The sequence below is a fragment of the Tinamus guttatus genome, unplaced genomic scaffold, assembly GCF_059628265.1.
Source record: "Tinamus guttatus ecotype Peru unplaced genomic scaffold, ASM5962826v1 Tinamus_guttatus_pri_ptg000381l, whole genome shotgun sequence".
NCBI classification, from domain to species: Eukaryota; Metazoa; Chordata; class Aves; order Tinamiformes; family Tinamidae; genus Tinamus; species Tinamus guttatus.
Window position 1 is genome coordinate 298,520 of NW_028288915.1, and position 25,643 is coordinate 324,162.

The window sequence follows — 25,643 nt, forward strand, 5'->3', positions numbered from 1 at the left end:
TATTTTCCTAACCAGCATCAAATATTTTCATAGCAATTTACCTTCTATTAGCACTAGATTTGTTAATGAAGAGAAGCACTACACATAAAAGCCAGGAATAATGTCACCAAATGCCTGCTTACATGAATATAAACATACGTAAGCACATATATGTGCCTGCATATGTATATTTAGATGACTACATTTAGTCATTATAAGCCACATGAGTACTGTAAACCGGACTCAGTTCCCTACAGAAGACAGGGGAAATGTTGTCTGGTATTGTTTTTATCAGCTTTACAGGCTACAGAAATGGATTTTTATTTCATCAGCCATCACATAATATATTTCAGCCAAGTGTGTGTATGTGCATGTGTGAAAAACAGAAATATTCCTTTATGCCTGTTCCTGCTGTGTTATTTACCATACAAAACAATTTAAATAGAAGGGTAATATTTTTCCTTATTTAGAAACAAAGAACAATTCTCTTCCTTTCCACTGGTGCATGCAGTGATGATGTTGAAAGTCACACAGAGTTAACCATCTTTTCATAAAGCAATGATGTTGAAAGTCATGCAGAATTAACCATCTTCTCCAAACAACTTGCAAGACAAATCCCATATGCTCTCTGCTTTTTTCCCTGACATGTTTTCCTCTTCCAAACATATCTGCAACTGTATTAGGGTTTGAATGTTTCAAAACATCTGAAGCAAATATAAAATATGACTCCCTTCTTGTGTCTGATATTAAATTAAAAGTTGTTTCATGAAAGCTGACAGGGAAAGAAAGATTCCTACTAACTGACTCACAAGAAACCTCAGCTCTGTCTTGAAAACACAGATGGCTCCAGTTAACTCTTTTCATGTGTTTAAATATGCAAGTGTTCCTGACCTAACTTTTTTCTAAATCTGGACACGTAATATGGTTTCCCACATAACTCAGAGGCCTGAAGCAGGTCTGCCTTCAGATATTTTTAGAAATAAAAAAATGGTGGTAGTGTAGAATCTTCACTTCTTTTTTACTGGAAAATTGCTCAAGGATACATTTTAATGTAGGCTACATGCTCACATAATGCAGCAATAAAGAATAAGACAGAGACATTGTAAAACTGCCCAATCACCAACCTATAGACTAGTATGTCCAAAGTGACCTTGGCCAAAACTACCTAAAATAACAGCCTGAGAGATATCCATGCTCTCTACCTACTGTCATTTCAGATGAAGTTAATAGCTCATATAATTGTAAGCATTTGGGCTTAGATATTCAATTTTCAAAAGTAACTTAAGTAATTAGAAACCCAGGTTGAATTCCTTCGTAATTAAACTTAGGTTCCAAAGGGCCACATTTTCAAAGCTAAAGAAATATCGCAAATCACAGGTGACTGGTTAGTGAGGTTTCTAAAACAATAAGAGGTTCTAGCCCACTCTATGATCCAAATACTCACTTGCTTTAATTTTATTTTTGAAAATGAATCTATGCTCCTAAATTAATGAGGTATTTTGAAAAATTTTTTTAGTAATCTAGTCCTTAATTGTGGTATTTCAAAAGAAATACCTATTCTTTGCACTTCAAAATATTCAATCCAGATAGTGTTTTTTTTTTCTCAAAGCATCAAAATGTTTAAAACATTCTGAAATTACAAGAGTGATGTTTACAATCTTTAATGAAATGTTCATAGGATTAGTAATATGTATTCTACTGTCCAGGGAGCTGGTTAAGTATAAATGCATTTGCTTGTGAAATTCTCTGAGATCTCAGATAAAATAAACTATAGAATTGAAGATTATTATTATAATTGTCTCTGGGAGTTATTTGTGTTTTCATATAAATCATGCTGCTTTCAAGGTCTATTAAGTGTGTCTCAAATAAATTTTCTCCCTTGCGCTCAGACAAATTTGGGGATGGAAGCAAGATGTGACGTTCTGCTCCAAACTCTGCTTCAGGCACTCAATTACTGTCTGCAGTGAGGGGTCTGCATTTCTCAGTGAAGTCAAAGACAAAACTAAATGTGTCGGTCTATCAGAAACCAGGTGTTCTGATGCCTGAAGAAATAATGCCTTTTTCATGACAGGACAACATCTGCTTTTTAACTCCTACAAACAGCTGAATCATTTAAATGTTCATTACTCAGAAAACCGCTGAAGTTTGTATTGCAATGACTCCATCAAGGATATGTCAAAGAGAGAGCAGGGGAAGGAAAACTTTCTTTGTGACACTACTTTCAAAAGTCAGCTTGAATACAGACTAACAGTCCCATGATCATACATAGAAGACAGAGCCAACTAGGTCAGCATATAGCTAGCATGAGCTACAAGGGGAGAGAAGGCTGTGTCCTTGGAAGTAAAATTATAATGGTGCTGTGGATGCTCAGCTCAATTATATAATTTTCCTTTTTTTTACCAAACCTGTGATAAACATATCACAAACCCATGCCTTGGTGCAGTGATGGAGTGATGCGTGTGTTACTTGCATGTGTGTCCAGGAGTAACATCTTTTTTTTTCTGCAGATTTGGGAGCTGTTAATACCCTGATTCAAGGAAACTGTTCAGGAGAAGACAGGAGGGGTAGTGACAGATGTTAGCTAAACCTGGGTGTCTTGTGGGGGGCAGATTCACAGCAGCAGTGCTGGGAAGAGGATACACGTCTCCCAGATCCCAGTGCAGTGCTTGCATTATTCATATATTATTGAATAGAGGTAAGAGTCTTCCAGCACCAGGCAACGACAGACAGCTCCAGATTATTCTTTGCAAGGAACTTTTAAAATACAGTTCCCTGCTTCGTATCCACTCCACCGTAGCTTTGGGAGGGTGTTCCACATTATTTCCATACCAGAAAGACATGAATGCTACTGCACAGTGTTTTATTCTAATACAGTCAAGGAAGTTTATTTAGTCTTTTGCAGTCAATTTTGTTGATGGTACACAAGGAGCTCAAGTCTGCACTGCATTTTCTCTGCAAACTCAATGAATTCAGTACAGTGAATATTTTCTTTGAAACTCAAGGGGAACAAATGAGAAACTCTGTGGGAATTGGAAAGGGAAGGATGTGGAGGAAAAAGACGTGGGGTAAAAAAGATATCTGTTGAAGATTCGGGAGTGTGGAGCACTCAATGAAGGAAGTGCCTGACAGGGAATGGAGCAAGAAGGAATCAGTCACACCAAGAGCGATGTAAATCGATCTTGGATCAAAGCCCAGCAGATTAGCTTTTGCATATTTTACCCTCTTTCGCGCATGAATTATCTCCACTTTTAGTATAAGAGTTGGAAATTTTATATAGCAATAGCAAAAGTGTATGTGCATTAAAGAATTGCAACTTTGGGACAGCAGTTCTTTTTTTTTTTTTTTTTTTTTTTTTCTAATTAAATATACACTTTCAAGTATCATACAGCTTTCTTAAAATCCAAAGGGCAAACTTTAAAATTAAGAAAACATTGAAACACTTGCCTTTGAACCACCGTTAGGTGAAAATGTGCCCCGTTTACTTTGTGGTCCGCACTCTCAAGGAAAAAGCAAAGTGAAGTGTGGCTGCAGAAAGCAATGGGAGCTTCTGATAGAGAACTTAGAGAAAGGACTAAGACTGCAGAGATTCAGCTGCCGCTTTAGCTGTCTGTGTCCAGAAGGTGGCTGCTCAGTCTTCCCTTTATGCTGTCCTCCCCTGGGATTTTTATTTATCTCTGGAAGCAGCTCAAATCACGAATGTGACAATGTGATCTGCAAGCACCAGGGAGGCTATTCCAAAGTAGTCAATGAGCACCCCAGAGTGATAGGGGCAAATGGCTCAAAGGAACTCACATGTAAATCCTACTCACAAACTAGAAGTATCTCACTCTACATCACAGGTGCACCTGGGTTGATACTCTGCAAGATCAGTGCCCACAAGTGAAATACAGATAAAACCTTTAAGGATCAGCTAAGCCCTTACCTAGAATGAAGGATGTACATATTAAATTCATTCCCCAGTTCATGCTGGAGCTTCAACTTCATGCTGACAGTGATTTGGGCACTATTATAGTCCAAGGGAGTGAGGTATTCAGAGTAAGTATGAGCTCACTCCTTCTTAAGATGTTCTGCTTTATGATCTAATCAAATGGTCATGAAATCAGAGAGAAAATGATCTATAATCTACTGGTCAGAGCATTCAGCTGAGCAAACGGGGCATTTATTTCATTTCCTTTTTCATCTCACACTTCACAATTACAGAACAAATGGGGTTGCTTTTGGTTTTGTTGTTGTTGTTGTTGTTTTTGTTTGTTTGTTTTTCTGTTTCTCCTGCTATCCTTCATTATTCTATCTAGCGCATAGTCAGTTTACAGAGAAATGGAAAATTTCTTAAAACTGAATATTATTTTAAGACATTGTCTCCCCTTAAACAGGTGGGAGCCCAAAGAAAAGGTGTAATGGGACTCATCTTTTCCAAACCTTTCTTCTGTCTCATTTCAGGATTCCTAAATTACTCAGGAGAGAAGAAACTGACCTTGAAATAAAATTACTCCCTTCTCTCATTCTCAAAGAAAAAGGCTGAGAGGATGCCAAGGAAACATTTCAAATTTTGTTGTAAGTGAAAGTAGGTATCTTTTCAGGAGTCACATAAATGTGAGATTTAATTAAGAGCAAATTTAAATATTTTCCAACACATCTGAATGCATAATGTAAGTGATATCCCTAATAGTATCTTGTCCCATTGTACTGCATAGTCATTTGGTTCTAAACTACAGATGCAGAATCAGATCAGAGTCTAAATGCACGTGACTCATCTTTTTAAAGGATATCACTCAGGATTGTGCCTAAGCCCCATGCAGTCAGAGCTGTTTCTTTTCGTGTCAGACCAAACAGGAAACTTGGACAAGGAAATCACAGAAAAAAAAGGAATACATTATCTATTTAAAGCAAATGGAAAATCATGTTGATTGATTGAGATTCAGCATTTAACTGAGACAGAAATGTTCTTCAGCTTGAACATTATGGGATTTCCATAGTTAAAAAAAAAAAAAAAAAAAAGAGAGAGAGAGAGAGAAGCTGAATTTGATTGCCTGTGTCAAAGAGCTATTTAAATGCAAACTGTAAGAGAGATCCTACAATGCAATATTTTGAAATGGAAAAGACACATAAAGACAAGCCCTTTGTCACTGAAAGACAAAAGCCCAAAGGAAATTGTTATTAAATCATTATGATTGCAAGATAAAGGTTGAGGTCTGGAAGCAACAGAGAAGAGAAAAAGCTAAGTGTAGGCCAGTACAAAACTGTGAGCTTGTGCACTGAACCAAGCAAGAGAAAACATCTCCCAGAAGAAAGAAAAGTACGAATACAATAAAAGTGTATTTGGGTTAACACATATACCTGCTGTATTTTTTAGAATTGTTTCTGTCTTTGTCATGCTAACTCATTATAGCTCAGAATGTCACCAAAGCACTTCACATATTAAGTAAAAATCAAGAAGCCACAGAATGGAGATTCTCTATCAGAAAGTTTATGTACTGGCATTTGCTCTACAGTGATCCTGTTAAAAGTACCTTGAGTTCTGTGTGGCCCATTAAGTTATACATTACACTATTTAGTACTGTACATGGGCATGCTAGTAGCATCTGTTATGGAAGACATCTTTTTCAAAATAACCTGTCTGTAGACCTCTCTACTCTGGCATGTTAACAGAAATAGAGCCAAAAAAAATCCTCAAGGGAAAAAAGAGCATAATGAAGAGGATAAAAATATTTCTGAGGTCAAAAATACCTTTGTAGAATAATAAAATCAAAGGAGACAAAAGTGTTTCTGATATACTTATCCCTAAAACATGCATAAATTTTAACCTAATTTATCACTGCAATTCTGACATGAAAAGTATTAACTGTTAGGAAGCATTCCTTAATACAATTACTCAGGGCAGGGAAAAAGAAAAAAAACAGAGAACAGAATAACTGGATATGACTATTTCTGAAAACTGGAAAATTGAAATACAAGAAAGATGACAAATTTGCTGTAAATATTCTTAAAAAAAAAAAAAAAGACAAAGTTCAGTGAGACTACTTTAAGAGAAGTAAAAATAGATAAACATATGTATCCAGTTAAGCAGCAAAGTATATTAAGGAAAAAAAAAATATCTTAGAAGGTAGAAGAGTAAGAAATATCCAGAAAAGGGAAAAAAAGGTGGGGGAAGAAAAAGAAGGAAAAGGAGAGAGAGAGAGAGAAAAGAAATAAGAAGTTAAAAGAAACAGAATGAGAAGAAATGTCCTTCCTCACACTAAAAAAATATATATATATATATATATCCCTGATGGCTAAAAAAAATGTTAACAGAAATAATTGAGACTCAACTTCATCTTTATATGATCATTAGATCCCACCTGTGCTCCCAGTTCTGAAAAATAAACATTGGTTTCGCTCCCTGAAGGGGAGTATTTCCACCCTACCTGTACGTCTTTATGGAGAGTGTTCTCAAGAAAGAGCTTGTCCTTGCAGTTCAGTAGAGGTTAATACAGACATCCCACTGACACTATGACAGAAACACAGATCAATGAGAGTGTTTATCACCATATTCATCAATAAAGCCACCAATGTAGGAAGAAAAATCTCTCTAAAATTCCAAACTGCTTTACCATAGATAGGATCAGCTAGCAATATGTGTTCTGATGCACTGTACAGAAGGCTAATAAGGAAAACATTATACAACGTCTTTGTATACCTTTTAAAACATTATAAAATAAAAAGTAAAGTGTGTGTTATTGAAATAAGAATAAAGTGATTTTAGAAAATAAGAAGAAATAGAAGAATCCATTCCAAATGAAAACCATATTAATATAATCCATAATTGTAAGTGCAGTAGATGGGCTGTGGGCATTATATTTATCCTTGCTTTTTACTTGTCTGAGGGGATTGGTGGAAGGAATGATGGATGTACTGGAATTTTGATAGCATGAAAACTGCAAAATCCCACTTCTGCATATTTAAATATGTAGTCATGAATATCTTATTTCACGTTTGACAGGTTTATCTCTTAGCCTAGTTTTAGTTAAAAATATACTCTAAAGTAATTCTTTATGTTTTCTAAAAGTTTAGCTACACACAGAAAACCCGATTTTAGTAATTTAGACCATGTCAAAATGAGCTACGCCTGTGCATAGCTATTGGAGACAAAATTGTTTTCAACAAGGTAATTATGGTGTTTTCATAGTCCTCTTAGCATAAATGTATTCCCCAAAGTATATGTAGATCAGTCCTAATGAAAATAACAAGCAAATAATTTTAATGAACAGAGAAGAGGCATAATGGGAAGAAATATTTCACTCTTTAAACTCAATTTTAATGCTGGAAATAAACCCATGAGTTTGTGTATGTGTATATTCTGATTTACTAGTCAGTGAATTGCTAGCTAAGCTATTAAATCTTCAATATTCAAATGGATGATACAGGCCTTAATTCTTTTATCACTTACTCCCAAAATGGAATCAGAAGTTTGAGCTGATTCAGACAGTCATGGAAGAGTAAAGGGGGGTCCTAAGCTTAAAACTTCCAAGATTTTTCTTATAAAAATTCCTAAAGAGTTTGAAAATGATTGAAAGACAAACCACTGTAAATTCTGTCTGAGATTAAAATTGAAAAACAGGGTCTCAAAGGAAAGCAGTGTCTACAGGAATTCACTCTAATGTCAGCCCCAACCTAAAGTGAAAGAAGTGAGAAAAGCAGAACTTTGGTTGTATGGAATCTATCAAACTTCTCAGAAGTTTTAAGCTTTAGAGAATGTAACATGAAAGTATTGGGGAGGTTGTTACTTAATTTTTTGATTGTTGTTACAGTCTGATGAATAAATAATAATCCTTTCTTTTGAACAATCTCTTCTCTTCCACTGAACTTCAGAGCTGACTGAACTTGTCCAGATTTTCAACAGGTGCAAACCATCACACCTTAAAAGTACAAAAGACATCATAAGTATGGTAACTTCATAAGCCCATCAATAAAGTGGGAATTGCAGAATTGCCCTGGGGAGAAAAATATGGCCGTGGATCTGCCAGCTGGAAGAATTACCTATGGGGTTGGTGGGAACAGTGCAGCTTACACAAAGAAAGGCTGAAGAAAAATGTACTGTCTGAAAACCCAGTCCTGCTTTATAAATAAGTCATATTTCATAGATTTTTCCTACTGAAATCTCAGGTTCAGGAGTCATGCAATCAATTTCTCTAAACTCGCAGTGCTAGATAATGCAAACCCTAAAGATTCAAAATAAATAAATAGATTTCTTTTTTTCCCCCTCCTAATCTCTTAAATTTGCATGAAAGGAGTCTTAAGCCACCACTTTAGCAATCATGGGTCTTTGCAAGAACATTTATGTGAAAGAATTGATGTTTGAATTACTATGTATATCAGTCCAGGCAATCTTAATGAGTGAGATGATAAATATTCATTTTATTCATGGCCAAAATGGGGTACTATAAAAATTTTGGTAACTTTAGCTAAGAGATGGAAGATTCATCTCTCACTGCTCCAAGCTGACAGCACAAAGTGGGATCAGCCAAACCATATTTGCATGATAACTTCCAAAACAGTTTTAATCATATGGAGAAACATAGTCATATTGTGAGTAATCAGAATCTTCTTTCAAAAGTTGGCATATTTTCCTACATATAACTGAGTTATCAAAAAATTGTGGTTTATTAGTGTGTGCAGGTAGTACAAGAGTGCTTTAGAAGAAGAGAACAAGAGAAATAGGTTTCTTTCCTCCTCCTGCTGTGTGGCATTAGTGGATTAAATGAGTGTGTTGCTTATCTCTGTACTCATTTTCAGGAAACATAAATAATGGTTTGGGTTATCTAGAAAATGGATTATGCATGTGACAATATGGCACATCTCTCAATCAGCCTATTTCTAATGTCTGTTCTGCCGCTTCTGCCATCACATGCTGTGATCAAAAATAATCTTGCTTTTGTGAAGTTGCTTTGTCTTGCCGTTCTTTTTGTATTATGTCTAGAAAATAATCTACTTTCATTTTCTTCCTAACAAATGCTATTTGCAAACATGTTATATTTAAATCACCAAAAATTGACCAAAGCTATAGGAGACTAAGGAAAGGTGCTAGCTTTTCAGAAAGCAAGATAACAGCTTGGGAAAGCTGAGCGTATGAGATATTTTTTTATTTTTTTTCCTTTTTGTTTTTGAGGAATAGGCATGCCAAGGGTTAGAAATTTGTAATATAAAGAAGTTAAAGAAATGTCAAAGGCATGCTGTCAAAACAAGCTATTTTGTTGAAATACTCTGATTTAGATTTCTGCGATAAATTATTTTCACTCTGCCTTCTTTACCACATCAGGGTTTCACCCCAATGTTGACTAAGAACTGTAAGCCTACTTTGATAATAATGCCAGAAAAGAAGCATATTTATTTAGTGCCTTTCTCTCTCAGCTTGATCTTGTGCCAGTTATGAAGTAAGTTTCTGATACTGCTGATTTTATGAATGATACACTATTGAAGTCAGGGATCCATAGTAGTTCATTTTTCTTTAGCATTTTAAGGCTGTTAGATAAGGTCAGATGTAAGTGAAAGCCTAACCAATCCTCAGCAAGGTATATTAAGATCTTTTTTTTTTTTCCAGGTCAGGAACTCTAAAATTGTAGCAATTTTTCCCTGGCTTACCTGACTGTAAAAATTATTCATTCTCAGGAATGTTTCTGAAGATGTTCTCAAGACAGACCTATCAGCTTTGTAAAATAGCATAGCAAAAAAACAAAGATGGTAGTCTTTTTAGTTACATGTAGCATGTGAAGTTTTTTGCTCTCTTGTTCTTGCTCTGGCATGCAATTTCTCTGCCTCTTTCCTGAAATGTGAAATTTCCATTTACATAATTGGAAATCTATGGGATAGCACCTATGTAGTCTTGAGTCAACTTAGAACCCTTCTACCTTCCATAATCCCCCAATCTTCCCAAACCTTCTAAAGAGAAAATGAACCAAATGCCCACATTTATACTAGTAAATGCAAAATGACCAAGGATCAGTCCATGATCTGCCCCTATCACATGGCATCAATGAGCATGCTTTTATACTCTTTATTAACTAGCCCCATCAACATCATATTTATCTGTCTAGCTTCAATAGTCTACAGAGTCAAGAAGTGAGCAAACAATTAAGCTGTCTGCATGATTTGAGGATCCAATGCTTAATGTCACTCCCCTGCACTCAGGGAACCGTATTTGAGTGAGACAAAATACACGGTCGTATGAGGTGCTTATCTTGATCAAGCTAAGGTTTCAGCTTAGACCACTTGAGGAATATGCAGGCTGTCTTTAAAAAGTTTGACAAGTATGGAACCCAAACTTGTCAAAGGAAAGTCCAAGGGAAAAACAACCTAAATTCTGCATACAACATGGAACCTGCAAAAGCTAACTAACAAATAATGTTAAAAAAACAGTTAATTTCTAAGCACTCCTCTTGAGACATACTGGTTACCCTCCTAAAATGCAACACTTCCTCTCAGTTTGAATAAATGTCTTAGAAATATCTCCTGAAAGTACTTCCTTGACAATGCTGCTATCATACCATTTAACAAAAGTGGAGGAGCAGCCCATCTGCCATTACTTGCGTCTCCCCAAAAAAGATGTTTCCTCTTCTTTGATCCCTGGCAGAAAGTCAAGACCCTTTTGTTCAGTTAAAGCTCTACTGAGCCTTCAATGCTCTCCAGTGGATGACCATGCCACTCCATAACTTTAGGCAAACAAGGCTAGATTTAAGATATATGGGATGTGTAATTTTTTTTTTTTTTTTTTCTCTTGAGTGGACTTTTCTCATCTTCACAGAGACTATGATAAATTTTGATGGCACCCTGTACGGGAGCCAGTGGGATGGCTTTCGCTGAGTGGCATATAACTCGTCTAAAGGATTGTAAAGGGAGAGCAATTAACTATTCTAGGTCATTGACAGTTTTTCCCTCCCTTGAATAATGCTATACACTCCCTCCTATCTGAAAAAAAAAAAAAAAGCACTTCAGTTTTGTTTTCAAAATGACCTCAACCTTGAAAATAGCTATGCGTACAAATCACTAACGAGAAAAGCCCAAGAACTTAAACTACTTCTATAAACTCTAAAAATAGCCTGAGAGGCATACAAAGGCACTATGTTACAGAGTTCAGTGACCTGTAATAACTATTACTGTTTCCATTGACCCATAGTTACAATTGACCTGGATTGGAACTAGCAGGACTCAATAGCGCACTCCCAATTTTCTAAATGTTTCTTTTTCCAAGATAGAGGCACACACACAAATATCAGTTTACATGTGGGAGTCTGGCTTCCACTCTGCTTGTGCTCTTAGTGACGATAAAACCATAACCATAAAACTAGAAAGTAATGCAATGTCAACTAATTAAATGCAAATCAATAGAGAAATGGTTGTGTAGAATATCAAAGATATAATTTTATTTCTTTGGAAAAAAAATCAATAAAAATATCAATATTCATCATGTTATGGTATGCATAAACAACTGTGTTTATGCTTATAAAAAGTAATATTGGTTGAAAGAAGCTGAAAAGTGAATGAGTGGTGCAGTTATTTATGATGTCAGACATGTCATTCCAAGTCTAAGGAGAAAGTCCTGCACTAACAATTAGTAACATAAGTTGCACATATATGTGACATGTTAGTCTATATGTATAGTCTGTATATATATATATAAATATATAATATAAAAACTATATATGTTAGTATTCTAGGATCTTTATATGAACACAGACTCCAATGTGTTTTTGGTACCAAAAAGATTTCTGGTCAACAATACCAACAATTTCTTTCAGCTGTTCATCCTCCCATATTTACTCAGTAAGAGAATAGAGCTAATCATATAAGTTCCTCAGAGAATCTAAGGGGCATTTTTTCTAAACCTTCACTGAAGTCAGCAGCAAAATAAATAAATAAATAAATAAAATCCAATTGAAAGTGAAGGACCCCTATGAATAACATGATAGCGCAGCTGTGGGATAAGTCCAAAGCTCAAGATTATTTCCATTGCACTTGCACACTGTGTGACTTTATGTTATGAAATCATTCAGAGAGTTGCTGCTGCTACACTAACTTCTGTGCAGCCTGAGCTCTTCTGTGTGGGAGGCTTACTTTCTCAGTTAATTTTATACTTGTGTCCAATTATGGCAATCAGTTCATGACTTTTCACATGCAGTGCCTGCTTCTTGCTACTATCACCACTACTTGTCTGGTGAACATCTACAGATGTTTTCTGATATAAAGATTTCCCTAGTAAAATTATATCCATCATTTTGTAGCATTTCTGGAATCATCTCTCTGCGTATCTTGGGTTATCAACTTGCCCAAGCATATCCTCAGTTTTCCATTTTTTTTCCTATCAATTACAGGGAGCAATTTCATTTCCTCCTGCAAAGGAATTTTAGGGAAAGGCTTTGGAAGACCTGATTCCTCCATCACCATCTCACCCATTTCTTCTGTAGCCTATGTTGGTAGATAAACAGACTAGCTTAATTCTGTGCATGCATTGCAACCATGCCCAGCTATTTTTAGTTATTCTTTTTTGTTTGTTTTCAATTTTTTGCCTATAGGTGACCTGAGATGCTGTGAAACAATCTGCAAGAATTCAGAAGAAAATAAGCAATTTGCATATTCTAATAGGAAAATCTCAATGAAGACAATTCTGTTTTCTGACTGTTTGGACAGCAAGTTTAACACCTATTACCTTAGGAGACACAGTAAATGTATTTAGTCAAGCATTTAATTTTGGTGGGTTTTTGGAAAGCTTTTTTGCCTTTCAACATAAGCTCAGTTATGCATCAAACACAGGCTTACTAATGCTTTGTTTTGATAGCTGTGCATTAATATTTTCTTTTAATAGTCAACTAGTACTAGCATATTGTTACAATATATTTCCCTGTTGGTTTGTTTTTTGAAAAATATGTGAACATCTGTTGTTTAAAATGTTATCATAAAATCTAAATGTAATTAATGAATAATTTGAAGACAAAAACAAAACAGAAAACAAATTAATGGCATGTAATTGATTAAATTAATTGATCCTCTAATTATCTCAGAAGTTACATATTTCCCCTCACAGATCTTCAACATCACTCTACCTTCCCAGACCCCACCACTATCCCTCTCAGTCATGAGGAGGCTGAGGAAATGCCTTTTTCTTCCTACTTCATTTTGCCAAGACCAAATTTCTTTGATGAAGTAACAGACTATGTGTTCTGTGTTCTTGGTTCTTAAGGAAATTTCAAAAATTCCTATGCAAAGGTGTCAAAAAAAGCTATAGGAGAAACAATTCTCATATAGATTCCTCATACAGGTTTTCATACAGATTCATTAAACAGTTAAAAGTGCATAAAGCTGAATTTGTGCACTCTTGAATGCCCACATGTGTCTCAAATCACTCTGAGATCTGAGTTAATTTTTGTTGGGACATACAATATTTCTTCTAGAGATTTCTTTCTCTAGATAAGTATCTATCTCATCTCCTTCCATCTTCTCCTTTCTGAAAAAATTTGAACACAAAGAGACATGTTATGAATGAAATATTCTTTCAAGAAAACTCTTTTAATGTTAACAGCATCATGCGGAAAACTAAATATAATAATATGCAGTAGATAGAACATGGCCTTTTTTTTGCCTTTGTAGTATAATATACACAATTCAATTTGGAATATTCAGCTTTTCTTATTTTATGGTTCCTTGGATTGCTTCCTGCCTTTTCTTTCCTTTTTTTTTTTTTTTTTTTCCTTTTCTCCCTGATGCAATATCTTTTCAGTCAATTTACTTACAATGCATATTCTGTACGTAGAGACACTATTTAGGTATATGTCAGTTTTGAAGAGACGTAACAGAAGGACAATCATCTACCTTATAAAAGTTATTCTACCTAGAAGTTCTTTGCTGTTGTTCAATGGCTATGCAATTGGAATTGAGGTTTTTATAACCTCATAATAAGGAAGTACTAACTCAAATAAGGAAGTACTAACAAACACATTTATGCTACCTACATTGCCAAGTGAGAAGGTACATCACTAAAATGTTTGAAATAGAAATTTTTATTAATTGCTATTTCATTCACAATCCCACATTGTCCTGAATAAGAAGGGGAAAGGTTTTACTTTTCTATAGGTGCTGCTCATTCTTCCATAAATTATGCATTTCCATTTTTTAACAACAACAACAACAAAAATGTTTTTTTTTTCCCTGAAGAAATTGACTATATGAAGAAGTAACACACTAGATAATTTTATCCTATACTGTAGGAAATGCCTTTTGACTTTTAATAAACTACTTTCTGAGTTTCTGATTTCCTGAATTAAATGGTTATTATGCAGAGCCCTAGAGGTGTGCAGTACTGAAGAGAGGGAAGAAATCAAACTCTAATCCTGAATTTTCAATGCTGCTTGAGAAATATTTCAGATTTGTAAAATGAAAGTTCTATCTTATTGTGAGTAAAAAAAAAATCAAACATCATCTTACTATAAACAATGTTATTTTCTTCACTTATCTGAGTTCGATTGTATACATAGAAACTGTAGTTTCTGATGAATAAAGCTATTAGTAATTTGGTAACAAATAGTATGTGTACTGAATTTTGACTTTCTGAAACTATGTTAGAGACAGATCACTTTTCCTATCAGATATGATTATGGTATAAAATGATTGTAAAATAGTGTCTGTAAATAGTTCTTGATGCATAATCTGTGAGAAGCATGCTGCAGGCCTTCAATATTTCGACTCTGTGGATTCAACAGCCTGGTCTCAAGGTGTACTGCTAATTATTCTAAGAATATTGTCTAAAGTCTTTAAATCTCTTTCTCTATATTCAATGCTTATACTGGAACTGCTTAAGCTACTTACTATTGCCAGTAGCACTAGGCTTCATAAAACTTACATTTAAAAAGCTGCAACTTAAAGACTGTATTCAAGCTACTCACTCTAGCCTGCCTTTTTATTCAGTAGAGAGAAATAGATCCTTACACAGGGCAACTTCTCTGACCTCTTTTGGACACCTATCTTAGAATGAGAAAAATCAGCTTTGGAAATGCTCATTTCTCTGGAGGGAAAAAAAAAAAAAAAAAAAAAAAAAAAAAAAAGTCTGGAATAACCAGCTCAGAATTAGACACTTCATGTTTAGACACTTCATGTTTAACTTAGTTCAAGCAAATCTCATCCATTCTCATGAGTTATCTCTTTCTACTATGTACAGAAGTTGGAGTAAAAAAGAAGTATGATTTCAGTACGACCAATGCTTTCAAAAACTCTATAAAAATCTTTGTGTGCATGAATCCCCTAATAGATTTGGCTCTTGTACTGGGCTTAGCCCTTTCAAATGAACCCTAGACTTGTGCAGAAAAAAACACTATCAACTCTTATCTCAGTAGGCACTTGGGCAAATGACAGTGACAATGTGAAAAATAAAATAACCATCAGCTGCACATATATAGTCAATATATTTTTCCATTATGTAAAAAAGTTGACTATATATTGTTTGGTTTAACCATCTTCCTTTCGTTATAAGCATAAAAAATGTAGTAAGTAAGTCTCATGGAAATTTGATCAGTTCACTTGTCCAAACAAGTGAAGGAATTTGATCTAAATTCTAAATTACTTTTTTTTAAAAAAAATGCCTTATTCGGGTAAAAAGAAAAAGATCTTTAGAATTGTTAAGAATTTTTTTGAGCAAGGAATAAGTTAGAATTTGAGGATTTTGGATGAAGAATTCATTAAGAATTTTTACTTTCATATAGATTTAGGAAATATAACAACATGTGGTCCTTAGAAAATCCGAAATATTTTATCGTTAAGGAAACTAAAGTATTTCCTGTGTAGTTGACGACTTCAGGGGAAGCTGCAATATGCAGCATCCATTTCAGAGCAAAGGTAGAAAGTTTATCTCATAAGGTAATATATGCACAACCACCCATTCCAGAAAAAAAAAATAAAAACAAGAGAAGCAGAAATACTGTTGGAGCTGTAACAGGAAAATGGACTATATTCTAGCATTATATCCACTCTCTCACTATTTCCATCTCAGAAAATGAAGTGGAATTGCAGCTGATGGCTAAGAGAGGAGCTGCGTGGCACGTGGCAGCCTACATGGAGCCTGGTAGGCACACACCTCTCTATCTGATAACTACTTGACTTACCACAGAACTTCTTTAATGCACTTTGTGCCACTGCTGGGAGCAGTGTGCTCCTTGCAGATCTGATTTCTGAGGTCGGGAGGTTGCAGCTTCAGCTCAGAATCCGTGGCTTAACGTGAATGAGAAGTTGACTCAAAACCAACTGCATATTCATGAGTCCATCACAACTTGCAGGCAAGATGTATAAAGTAACCTGGCAGAGGCTGGAATGTTCTCCCTGAACTAATGCGATAAGGACCATAATGAAAGACATAGGCATTAATAATTTTTTAGCTGTGTTATATTACCTGTACCTCATGTACCCCCTCAGCCTGTGTTTTGGCTTGTATGAAGCAAAAGATGGATCATTATTATTTTAAGCCTTCCACAAGTTCCACAAGAAGTCGGAGAAAGTGAATGCTAATACAGTGTGTAATGCAGCTTAAAAACACTATTAAAAAAAATTAGTTTCAAGATAATCTGGGTTAATTTTTTCCTTTCTTATTGTTCTCAAAAACTTTTGTTTAGTTAATAAACTTCAAATTAGTTTTCCTTTAAAGAATTTAGTTGTGATCAGACTAGAAAAACATTGAAGATAACCTTTCTCACTACTGGAATCTTTTGGCTTCATCTCCAGGTGGAAAGAGAAGTACAAAGGCATACACAAAACATCATAACTAAAAAACTTGTATTTTTATGATAACACAAAAGAATTTAAGAATTTAAGGCCAAATCTACCAAAGCTTGTTGGTTCAATGACTTTTGGGAAGTTTTTGGTCAAATTTTTTTTGACTGTTTAAACAACTTTAATTTGTAATCATTCATATTATAGTCCTAATCCCCAGCAGATGTTGATCTGGCTAGAAGGAAAACTATATCCATCTCTGTCACCTTTTCTATCAAACATTGCTTTGTCTCTGTACCTTTTCTTAAATTTAGAAACCATTCTACATGTTGGCTACATAGAGGTCTACAGTAGGATTTTTTCTCTATAAATAAACCCTACAGCTTCCTTATGCTGGGAACCAGCCCTTGAAAGTACACACGGAGCTTTGACCATCACAAACTCCAAAGCCTCATCCATTTTCCATTTCATCTGCTCCTTTGCCCAAACCTGGGCTCTTGGCTATATTTTTAGCATCGCCAAGGTAAAGCAGCAGCAAGGCCGCTCTCGTGCTCTGTGCCAAGAGCTGGATGGTCAGGCAGGTCTGATCTACAGTGACGTGGAATGATCACAGCTTTCAGCATAAATGGGAACACCAGATGCTCAGCACTTCTGCACACCGGGTCATTATCTAATATTCATAGAGTCTTTCACACTGCAATCCGCTATACTGCAAAGGAAGCTCAGGACATGGGCCATTTTCCTTGCTAAGCAGTGAGGCAATAAAAGGTTTATATTTGTAATATAAAGTATCTATCTCCTTTACCTACCCTGTCTGTTGTACAGTTTAGACCCTTCAGAGCAGTCTGTTAGTACTGACTTGTGCCTTTTTCAGCTTTACTGTAACAATTGCCACTGCTTTTCACTCCATTCCACTGACTTTCTCCACTGAAAAAAGCACTGCTCCAAGGGCCACAGCGAGTAAACTATCAAGAAGTTTGCCAGCTGAGCTGGTAGCAGTAACAGGGGATCTCAACAGAGCTACAGACTAGGACAAATGGTCATCTTTTTGCTGGGTTCAGGGGATGATACATATCTGCATTCCCACCTCTTGCAAAGAGTCATTCAGGTTGCCAGTCATACTAAAAATCACATTTGAGATTTCCTTTCAGAAGTGATAGTCCCGATTGATTCCCCTAGAAACATGTCCATCCAGACACTACAGATGTGATAGACATGATAAGGAAGCACCTAGATGTCTAATGTTCCACTGGAAACATCACCCTTTCCACCCCTCCCCACACACACACACACAAAACACATTTCAATTGCAGATCAATATCAGTTATAGCCACCTTAATAAAATTCAATAAATGTTCTACTTTATCATAACAATAATATACTTTTTAAAGAAACATGGCGCTGGGATGGCTTGTCATTTGGTCCCAGTCTTTTAATTCACCTAAGGCAATTAGTAATCCCATAGCAATGTTCCTACTATTTTCCTTCTTATTGGCTAATTATAACCTGAATTTTGAGTGTGCTACAAATGTGGGCAGAGCAATGTAATAGTAAAATATGGATATATTCAGTGGTAATAAGATGTGACGCAGTAAAATGCAAGTTAAAATGACATGCTTGGCTAAATGTGTTCAAATGGGTTTGGGCCAGAAAGCTGCTGATGTCTTATACATCTTCAGAAAATGCACTTGAATATAGAAATCTAATAAAATCAGTGACTGTTTTCTTGCAACTAACAGAAAAAGAAAAAAAAAGAAAAAAAGAAAAAGGAAAAAAAAAAGAAAGGAAGGAAGGAAAGAAAGAAAACAGCAAAATGAATGTGCTAATTTAGTCACTGTTCTGCAGTGCCTCAGCTTTCCCTCCCTTCATTCCACACTCCATACATGGCTGGAGTATTTATTTTTAAATAGGATATTTGTTAGACACATTAGTCTTTAAGGAGCCTTGAAAACTTATGAGATGTTGCTGATGTCTGCTAAACTAATATACTCTACAGGTACCAGCTGCCCCAGAAAATTTTTACTTCTGCTGTTATGCCTGTGGTTTTAATAAGACAAAATGAATGCATCAGGCATAATGAAAGTCTGAATGCTGTAAGGGTAGAGGCATAGCCTGCTCGGTCAGAGGTCTCAGGAAAACACTGTGGTTGGGATGATTAAGAAGGAGGGTATGGTAATAGGTCAGCGATTTCAAGAGGGTAAGGAAGGAAGGAAGGTAAGGAAGACAGAGTGAGATATCAGAAAAACAAGGTGAAGATGGAGTTTAATAGAGACTTCAGACTCAATCTTCACAAGAATGCTACTAATTTATTAAAACTGGGATTATAAACAACCTATCAAATACAAACTCCACAGAAATTAGGAGCAAACTTCCACTGAATCCAATTGAGCAAAATGAGCAAAACCAGAGCATATGTGATCCAGCTAAAGGTATCTGTAATGTCCAGACAAACTAACTTAAATAGGCTTGAGTTTAGAGGTACCTCTCGTATTGAACAGAGCTCGTATTGAGCAGAGCAAGTACGTGCACATGGGTGAGAATTTAGTCAGGGAGTTGGTAGTTTGATTTCTCTCCTAAATTAAAAAGGCTTGCTCTCAAGTGTATATACTGTGTTGTCTGTTCTGTTTGTGCTAGAATTGAACGGTAAAGATATAAACAATTTATAAGGGCAGTACACACTGAGTGGTTTCAAAACCCTGGAGGTTAGTGAATAATAAATATAGCTTTTGTTAGTACCCTAATACAACACTGTTTAAGTCATATATGATTACTGTGCTAATGTCATTTTTAGAATGAAATGGATATTAAAATGGAAAGTATGCGTTGAAGGGATCTGTGGAAGAAAATAAAGCTTGATTCTTCTGCCATTAACCTGAGTAGGAATGTGGCAAAGCTCTAATTGACATAAACTACTCTGTACTCTTTGTATGTCGTGGATGCAGCATATGAGACATTGTAATTTGTTCTGGGCCATGGAGGAAGTCAGGGTTGGATTTTTTTTCCTCTTCTGTTCACTTCTGCACTATTCCGCTTATGCTCATCCTCACAATGTCCAGTGGCATCCCAAGAGAAGAATCCGTATTTTTTCCAATATGATTTGCTTTTGAAAGACATTCAGAGGGTTTGGATTTAGGGCTGTTTTTAGACTGAGTTTCTGAATACTTTTTTTTTTTTTTTCAGATATAATTTTTGCTGTTCTGTATGTTTTAGCAACCAAGCTGAGATCAAACTGAGATCAAATGCCTCTACACTGTACTTGCAAAGGAGAGTGGAAAAGTTAAGGACGGTCCTCAAATCCTCTGTGATTAAGACAGCCCAATCTCTTGCATAAACGTCAACCTTGTGAAGGGCAGTTTCACTATGTTTGACAAATGCAGTGATCTGTCAGAGTCCAATCCTAGAACGCTCAGCAGTAGTCCCAATTTTGGACCGTTGAACATTTTAAGACTAAAGGCAGGCATCTTAAGCTCGTTTAGAAATCTTGTCGAGAGCTAGTATAAGGAACACTGGACGGGCTAGATATCCTTTTGGCAGCTAGTGATGGGGTTAAGGAGCTTGGTCCATGATGCTAATGAAATATACAGCTGGACTTGCCCTATGTGAAGTTATTCAGGTGCTGATAATTCCATGTGTTCAACGGCACTCTTATGGTCTAGGCCACAGAGACTGGAGAATCCAAAATGCAAGCACAAAACCCTCTCCCACAACAGACCTTCATCTTCTCATGCATCAGGAAACCCCCATTTGCCACTCGAATTTGTCAGGATGCGCACCTTCCTCCAGCCAAGTAGTCACGCGCTGCTCTAAACATTCCCTGCAGATCGTTTAACCACCAGCTGCCCACCAGGGCCAAACAACTGAGACAGAGATTGGTCTTTTGCAGGTTCCGGGCCACGGGCAGTGGAAGAAGGGCAACAATACGTACTCACATTCATATGTATATGTATATTTTTACAATATGTGTATATTTATGTATTTATTTATAATTTGTTTTTATCCATACGCCCCCGCAATTCCCACATGGGGGGTCCCTCCTCCCCGCGCGCCCCGCTGCCCGGCCGCGCGGCCGTGCGCGCCCCGCGCCCGCGGCGCCGCCGCTCGCAGCCGAGCCCGGCAGCAGCAGCCGCGGCCCCCCCGCGCCGCGCCGAGCCCGTCCGCACCGCCCAGGACACTCCCCCTCGGCGCGGCTCGGCTCGGCGCGGCTCGGCGCGGCGCTGCGCGGCGGCGGCGCGGGGCCATGGGCTGGCGCGGCTCGGAGCGGCGCGGCGCGGGCGGGCGGCTCGCGCGCAGCCCGCGGCCCGACATGGGGCCCCCGCCGGGCAGCAGTGGCGCCCGCCGCGGCCGCCAGGTAAGGGCTGCGCACGGCGCGGGCGCGGGGGGCACTTCGGGGGGAGCAGCAAAATTAGCACCCCCCTATAGAGAGATATACGCATACACATCTATCCATACGTGGTTTTTTCCTCTCTCTCGCTTTCTCTCTCAGCTCCGATCCCCGCAGATCGGAGCGGCCGTGAAAAGTTTTAGTTGTTGCTTTGCCGGCGCTGCTTGTGGCGAGACCCGCGAGAAAAAGAGGGAAGAAGTGGGGGGGTCAAAAGGAAAAAAAAAAAAAAAAAGGAGGGGGGCAGCGAGGGAGGAAGGAACTTGGGGGTGCCCGTTTCCGCGGGCGCGCAGTGCGGACGGGTCCCGCGGCCCCTCCACTGAACCCGTGTTTTCGGCAGGCGCGGAGCCGTGGGGCAGGAGATGGTGTTCGGGTCCCGCGGGGCCGCAGCGAGGGCCACCACCGTGGCCACCGCGCTGCAGTTACCGCTTGCTGGCGGGGGGGCAGAGGCGTGTGGCCGCGGGGACAGCGGAGGGACGGGGGAGACGTAGGGGACGCGTTTCACAGATGCATCTGTGGAAAGGGAAGGGAGCAGCCCATGTTTTGGGGGGAAGCTGGTGGGGGCGGGATGCCTAAGGGGAGGAGTGGGGCGGGCTGGGGGAGTTCGAGATGGGAGGAGAGGGCGGGTGACATGTCACTGCTGGGGAGAGCAGGCGAGGTGTCCCTGGGCAGTCCCTGGCAGTGCTCTGGGGCCATGCGCTGTGGGGAGGCTGCTGGTGCTTCCTGGAGGGTGCAGATGACAACGGTCTGGGAGAACCCACTCCACTAGGGAAGGGGGAACGAAAAGGGACATCCATGGGGTGATAGAAAGAGCAGCTCCGGGTGGCGGGTGCTGTGGGGGAGGCAGTGGGTAGGGGTGGCTGCCACCTTGCTCTGCTCTCCTACCCTAACGCTGCCTCCGCCCGCTCTCCCCTCAGCACTTGATCCTCTTCCTGCTCTTCGTGGGACCTTTCAACTGCTTCGCCAGCTACAGCCGTGCCACCGAGCTCTTCTACAGCCTCAACGAGGGGCTGCCAGCCGGGGTGCTCATCGGCAGCCTGGCCCGTGATCTGCGGCTGCCCACGGCTGACGGGCAGCACCCCTTGGCCCTGCAGCCTCCGCTGTCCTTCACGCTGGCCTCCCGGGGCCTGGGGGACCAGTACGTGCGGCTGGACAACCGCTCTGGCGAGCTGCACACCTCAGCCTTGGAGATTGACCGGGAAGCTCTGTGTGTGGAGAGCAGTGAGGCCACCATCATCGGGGGAGCAGCCGCTGCCTCTTCCTCCTCGTCACCCTCGCCTGAGTCATGCCTGCTGCTGCTGGACGTGCTGGTACTGCCACAGGAGTACTTCCGCCTGGTGAAGGTGAAGATCGCGATCCGGGATGTCAATGACAACGCGCCACGCTTCCCTGTGCCCCACATCCACCTCTCCGTGCCCGAGAATGCACCAGTGAACACCCGCCTGGCCATTGAGCATCCTGCCTTCGACCCCGACATGGGCACCAATGGGGTCCAGACCTACCGCCTGCGGGATAACTATGGTGTCTTCACCCTAGATGTGGAGGAGAATGAGAGTGGGGAGAGGACCCCCTACTTGATTGTCATGGGGGCTCTGGACAGGGAGGTCAGGGAGGAGTACGTCACGGTTATTGTTGCTGAGGATGGGGGGACTCCTCCACTTGTGGGCAGTGCCACGCTCACCATTGGCATCAGCGACATCAATGACAACTGCCCCCAGTTCAACGACTCTCAGCTCAATGTTACTGTTTATGGGAATTCCACCCTCGGGACACATGTGGCCACTGTGCACGCAACAGACATGGACCTTGGATCCAATGCCCAGATCACCTATTCCTACAGCCAGAAGGTCTCCCAGGCATCCAGAGACTTGTTCCGTCTGGATGAAAGCACAGGAGTTATCACACTCTCCAGTAAGGTTGATGGGGACTCACCAAGGCTCCACAGGCTGATCATCCTGGGCAACGGCCCTGGTTGCATCCCTGCGGTGATCACAGTGCTAGTGACCATCATCAAAGTCATGATGCGGCCACCTGAAGTTGTCCCCCGTTTCATAGCTAATGAAGTGGAGGGAGTGGTGTACTTAAAGGAACTGGAGCCTATCAACACACCAATAGCATTTTTTACCATCAAAGACCCTGATGAAAAATATAAAGTGAATTGCTATTTGGATGGTGATGGGCCTTTCAGACTGTCACCGTACAAGCCATACAACAATGAGTACTTACTGGAGACCACAAAGCCTTTGGACTATGAGACTCAGCAACTCTATGAAATCTCAGTAGTTGCGTGGAACTCGGAAGGGTTTCATGTCAACAAAATAATCAAAGTACAGGTTCTGGACGACAATGACAACTCACCAGTTTTCTCTCAACAGCTGATAGAATTATCCATTGAGGAGAACAATGTTCCCAATGCTTTCTTGACCAAATTGCATGCTACAGATGCTGACAGTGGAGAAAGAGGAGAAGTGTCCTATTTTTTAGGGCCTGATGCCCCTTCCTATTTTTCTTTAGATAAAACCACAGGAGTTCTTACAGTTTCTACACAATTGGACAGAGAAGAAAAAGAGAAATACAGATATACTGTCAAAGCAATTGATTCTGGATATCCTCCAAGAGAATCAATAGCAACTGTTGCCATTACTGTATTGGATAAAAATGACAATAGTCCAAGATTTATCAACAAGGATTTCAGCTTTTTTGTACCTGAAAACTTCCCGGGATTTGGTGAAATTGGAGTTATCAGTGTCACAGATGCTGACGCAGGGCAGAATGGATGGGTTGCCCTTTCAGTTGTGAATGGAAGTGATATTTTTGTCATAGATACTGGCAAAGGGGTTTTGAGAGCAAAAGTTTCCCTCGACAGGGAGCAGCAAAGCTCCTATGTTCTGTGGATTGAGGCAGTTGATGGTGGTGATCCTGCCCTGTCCTCTACTGCAAAAATAACAATCCTTCTTCTGGACATAAATGACAACCCCCCTCTGGTCTTGTTTCCTCAATCTAATATGTCGTATTTGTTGGTACTTCCTTCTACTCTTCCTGGTTCTCCCATCACTGAGGTCTATGCTGTTGACAAGGACACTGGCATGAATGCAGTGATAGCCTACAGCATCATAGGGAGAAGAGGCCCTCGCCCAGAGTCATTTCGAATTGACCCCAAAACTGGCAATATCACCTTGGAAGAGTCACTGATGCGAAACGACTATGGCCTCTATCGGTTGCTTGTCAAAGTTAGTGATCACGGTTACCCAGAACCCCTCCATTCCACCGTCATGGTGAACCTCTTTGTCAACGACACTGTTAGCAATGAGAGCTACATCGAAAGTTTGTTAAGAAAGGAGCCAGATATCAATATAGAAGAAAAACAACCGCAAATATCCATAGAGCCCGCGCATAAAAAAGTGGAGTCAGCATCCTGCATGCCTACCTTAGTAGCTCTGTCAATCATAAGCTTGGGTTCAATCACCTTAGTAACTGGGATGGGCATTTACATCTGCCTCAGGAAGGGGAAAAAGCGTCACAGAACAGACGAAAACTTGGAAGTACAAATCCCATTAAATGGAAGAATTAGCTTGCACATGCTGGAAAAGAAACCAATGGAGATTTCTAATATTTGATGTTTCCTTGTGGATAACCCAAGCTGATGTCTAACAGATCTGAAATGCCTTGCCGTGGGTTATGTTGGCAGAGGTTGCAGTGAAGGACCACTAATTTATAACTTATAATATTATAATTGTAAATAGCTGTTTACAGTTTTTTAAATTCAAATTCAGTGTACAGCTTTTTTATGAAACCTTAGTACTAACAGCTAGCACCTTGTCTTTAAAACGTGGACATCATTCGCAGCCTCCATAAATCGATCAGGACAGTGATCATTATAAAAAAAGGGAAGGTAAGACAATTCTTTACACTCAAGTTTGAAAAGTCTTAACCACAAGAGGGCATCAGCTGCTCCTGAGCTTGGAACTGGTTGAGGTACAGTCCATGAGATAAACACAGAGTATATTTTAAATATATTTGTTTTAATTAAAAATATACATTGGTATACAGACATTTACACACACACACACAGAAAAAGAAGCGTCTGTCCCGGTGTTATGTACAAGTAAATGAATAAGGACATTAAAATGCACTAGTAAGAAAAACAGAATGTTTATTACCTCACAAGTAAAGCTTATACAGTAGGATAGAAAAGGCATTAACAAGAAGTGCAATTCCTAGTGAGCAAGAATGCGAGATAATGTAATAAGAATTTGAACTGCTTTGACATACCATTTTTCATTTGCTCCAGATTTCACCCGCATTATCATTTGCTCCAGCAGTCCACTGGTCATTTTTATGGAAAATTACATTTAATATTTCATTCAGAAAATATAGAAAAAACCCCATGCTCATCCTCATAAACATGGCCAGATGCAAGGAAGCAAGGGAATGGCTAAATCTTTAGTTGTCACAGAAGTGGTTATATTTTTTGTACTTTGAGCAATCTGTCAGTAGTAGTCCATCAGTTTGATTGTGTAATAGATTTTTCATGTGATACTTCTGAATCTGATCTGCCAGATGA

At 39.0% G+C, this 25,643-nt stretch overlaps 1 protein-coding gene across 1 annotated transcript; it reads left to right on the forward strand.

Moving 5' to 3' along the window:
* Positions 1-20,938: 20,938 nt before the first annotated feature.
* PCDH20 (protocadherin 20) lies at positions 20,939-24,732 on the forward strand. Its single transcript, XM_010215291.2, has 2 exons — positions 20,939-21,049; positions 21,997-24,732. Exons 1-2 carry the CDS (start codon positions 20,939-20,941, stop codon positions 24,694-24,696), a joined length of 2,811 nt encoding a protein of 936 aa, XP_010213593.2. The 3' UTR covers positions 24,697-24,732.
* Positions 24,733-25,643: the final 911 nt, after the last annotated feature.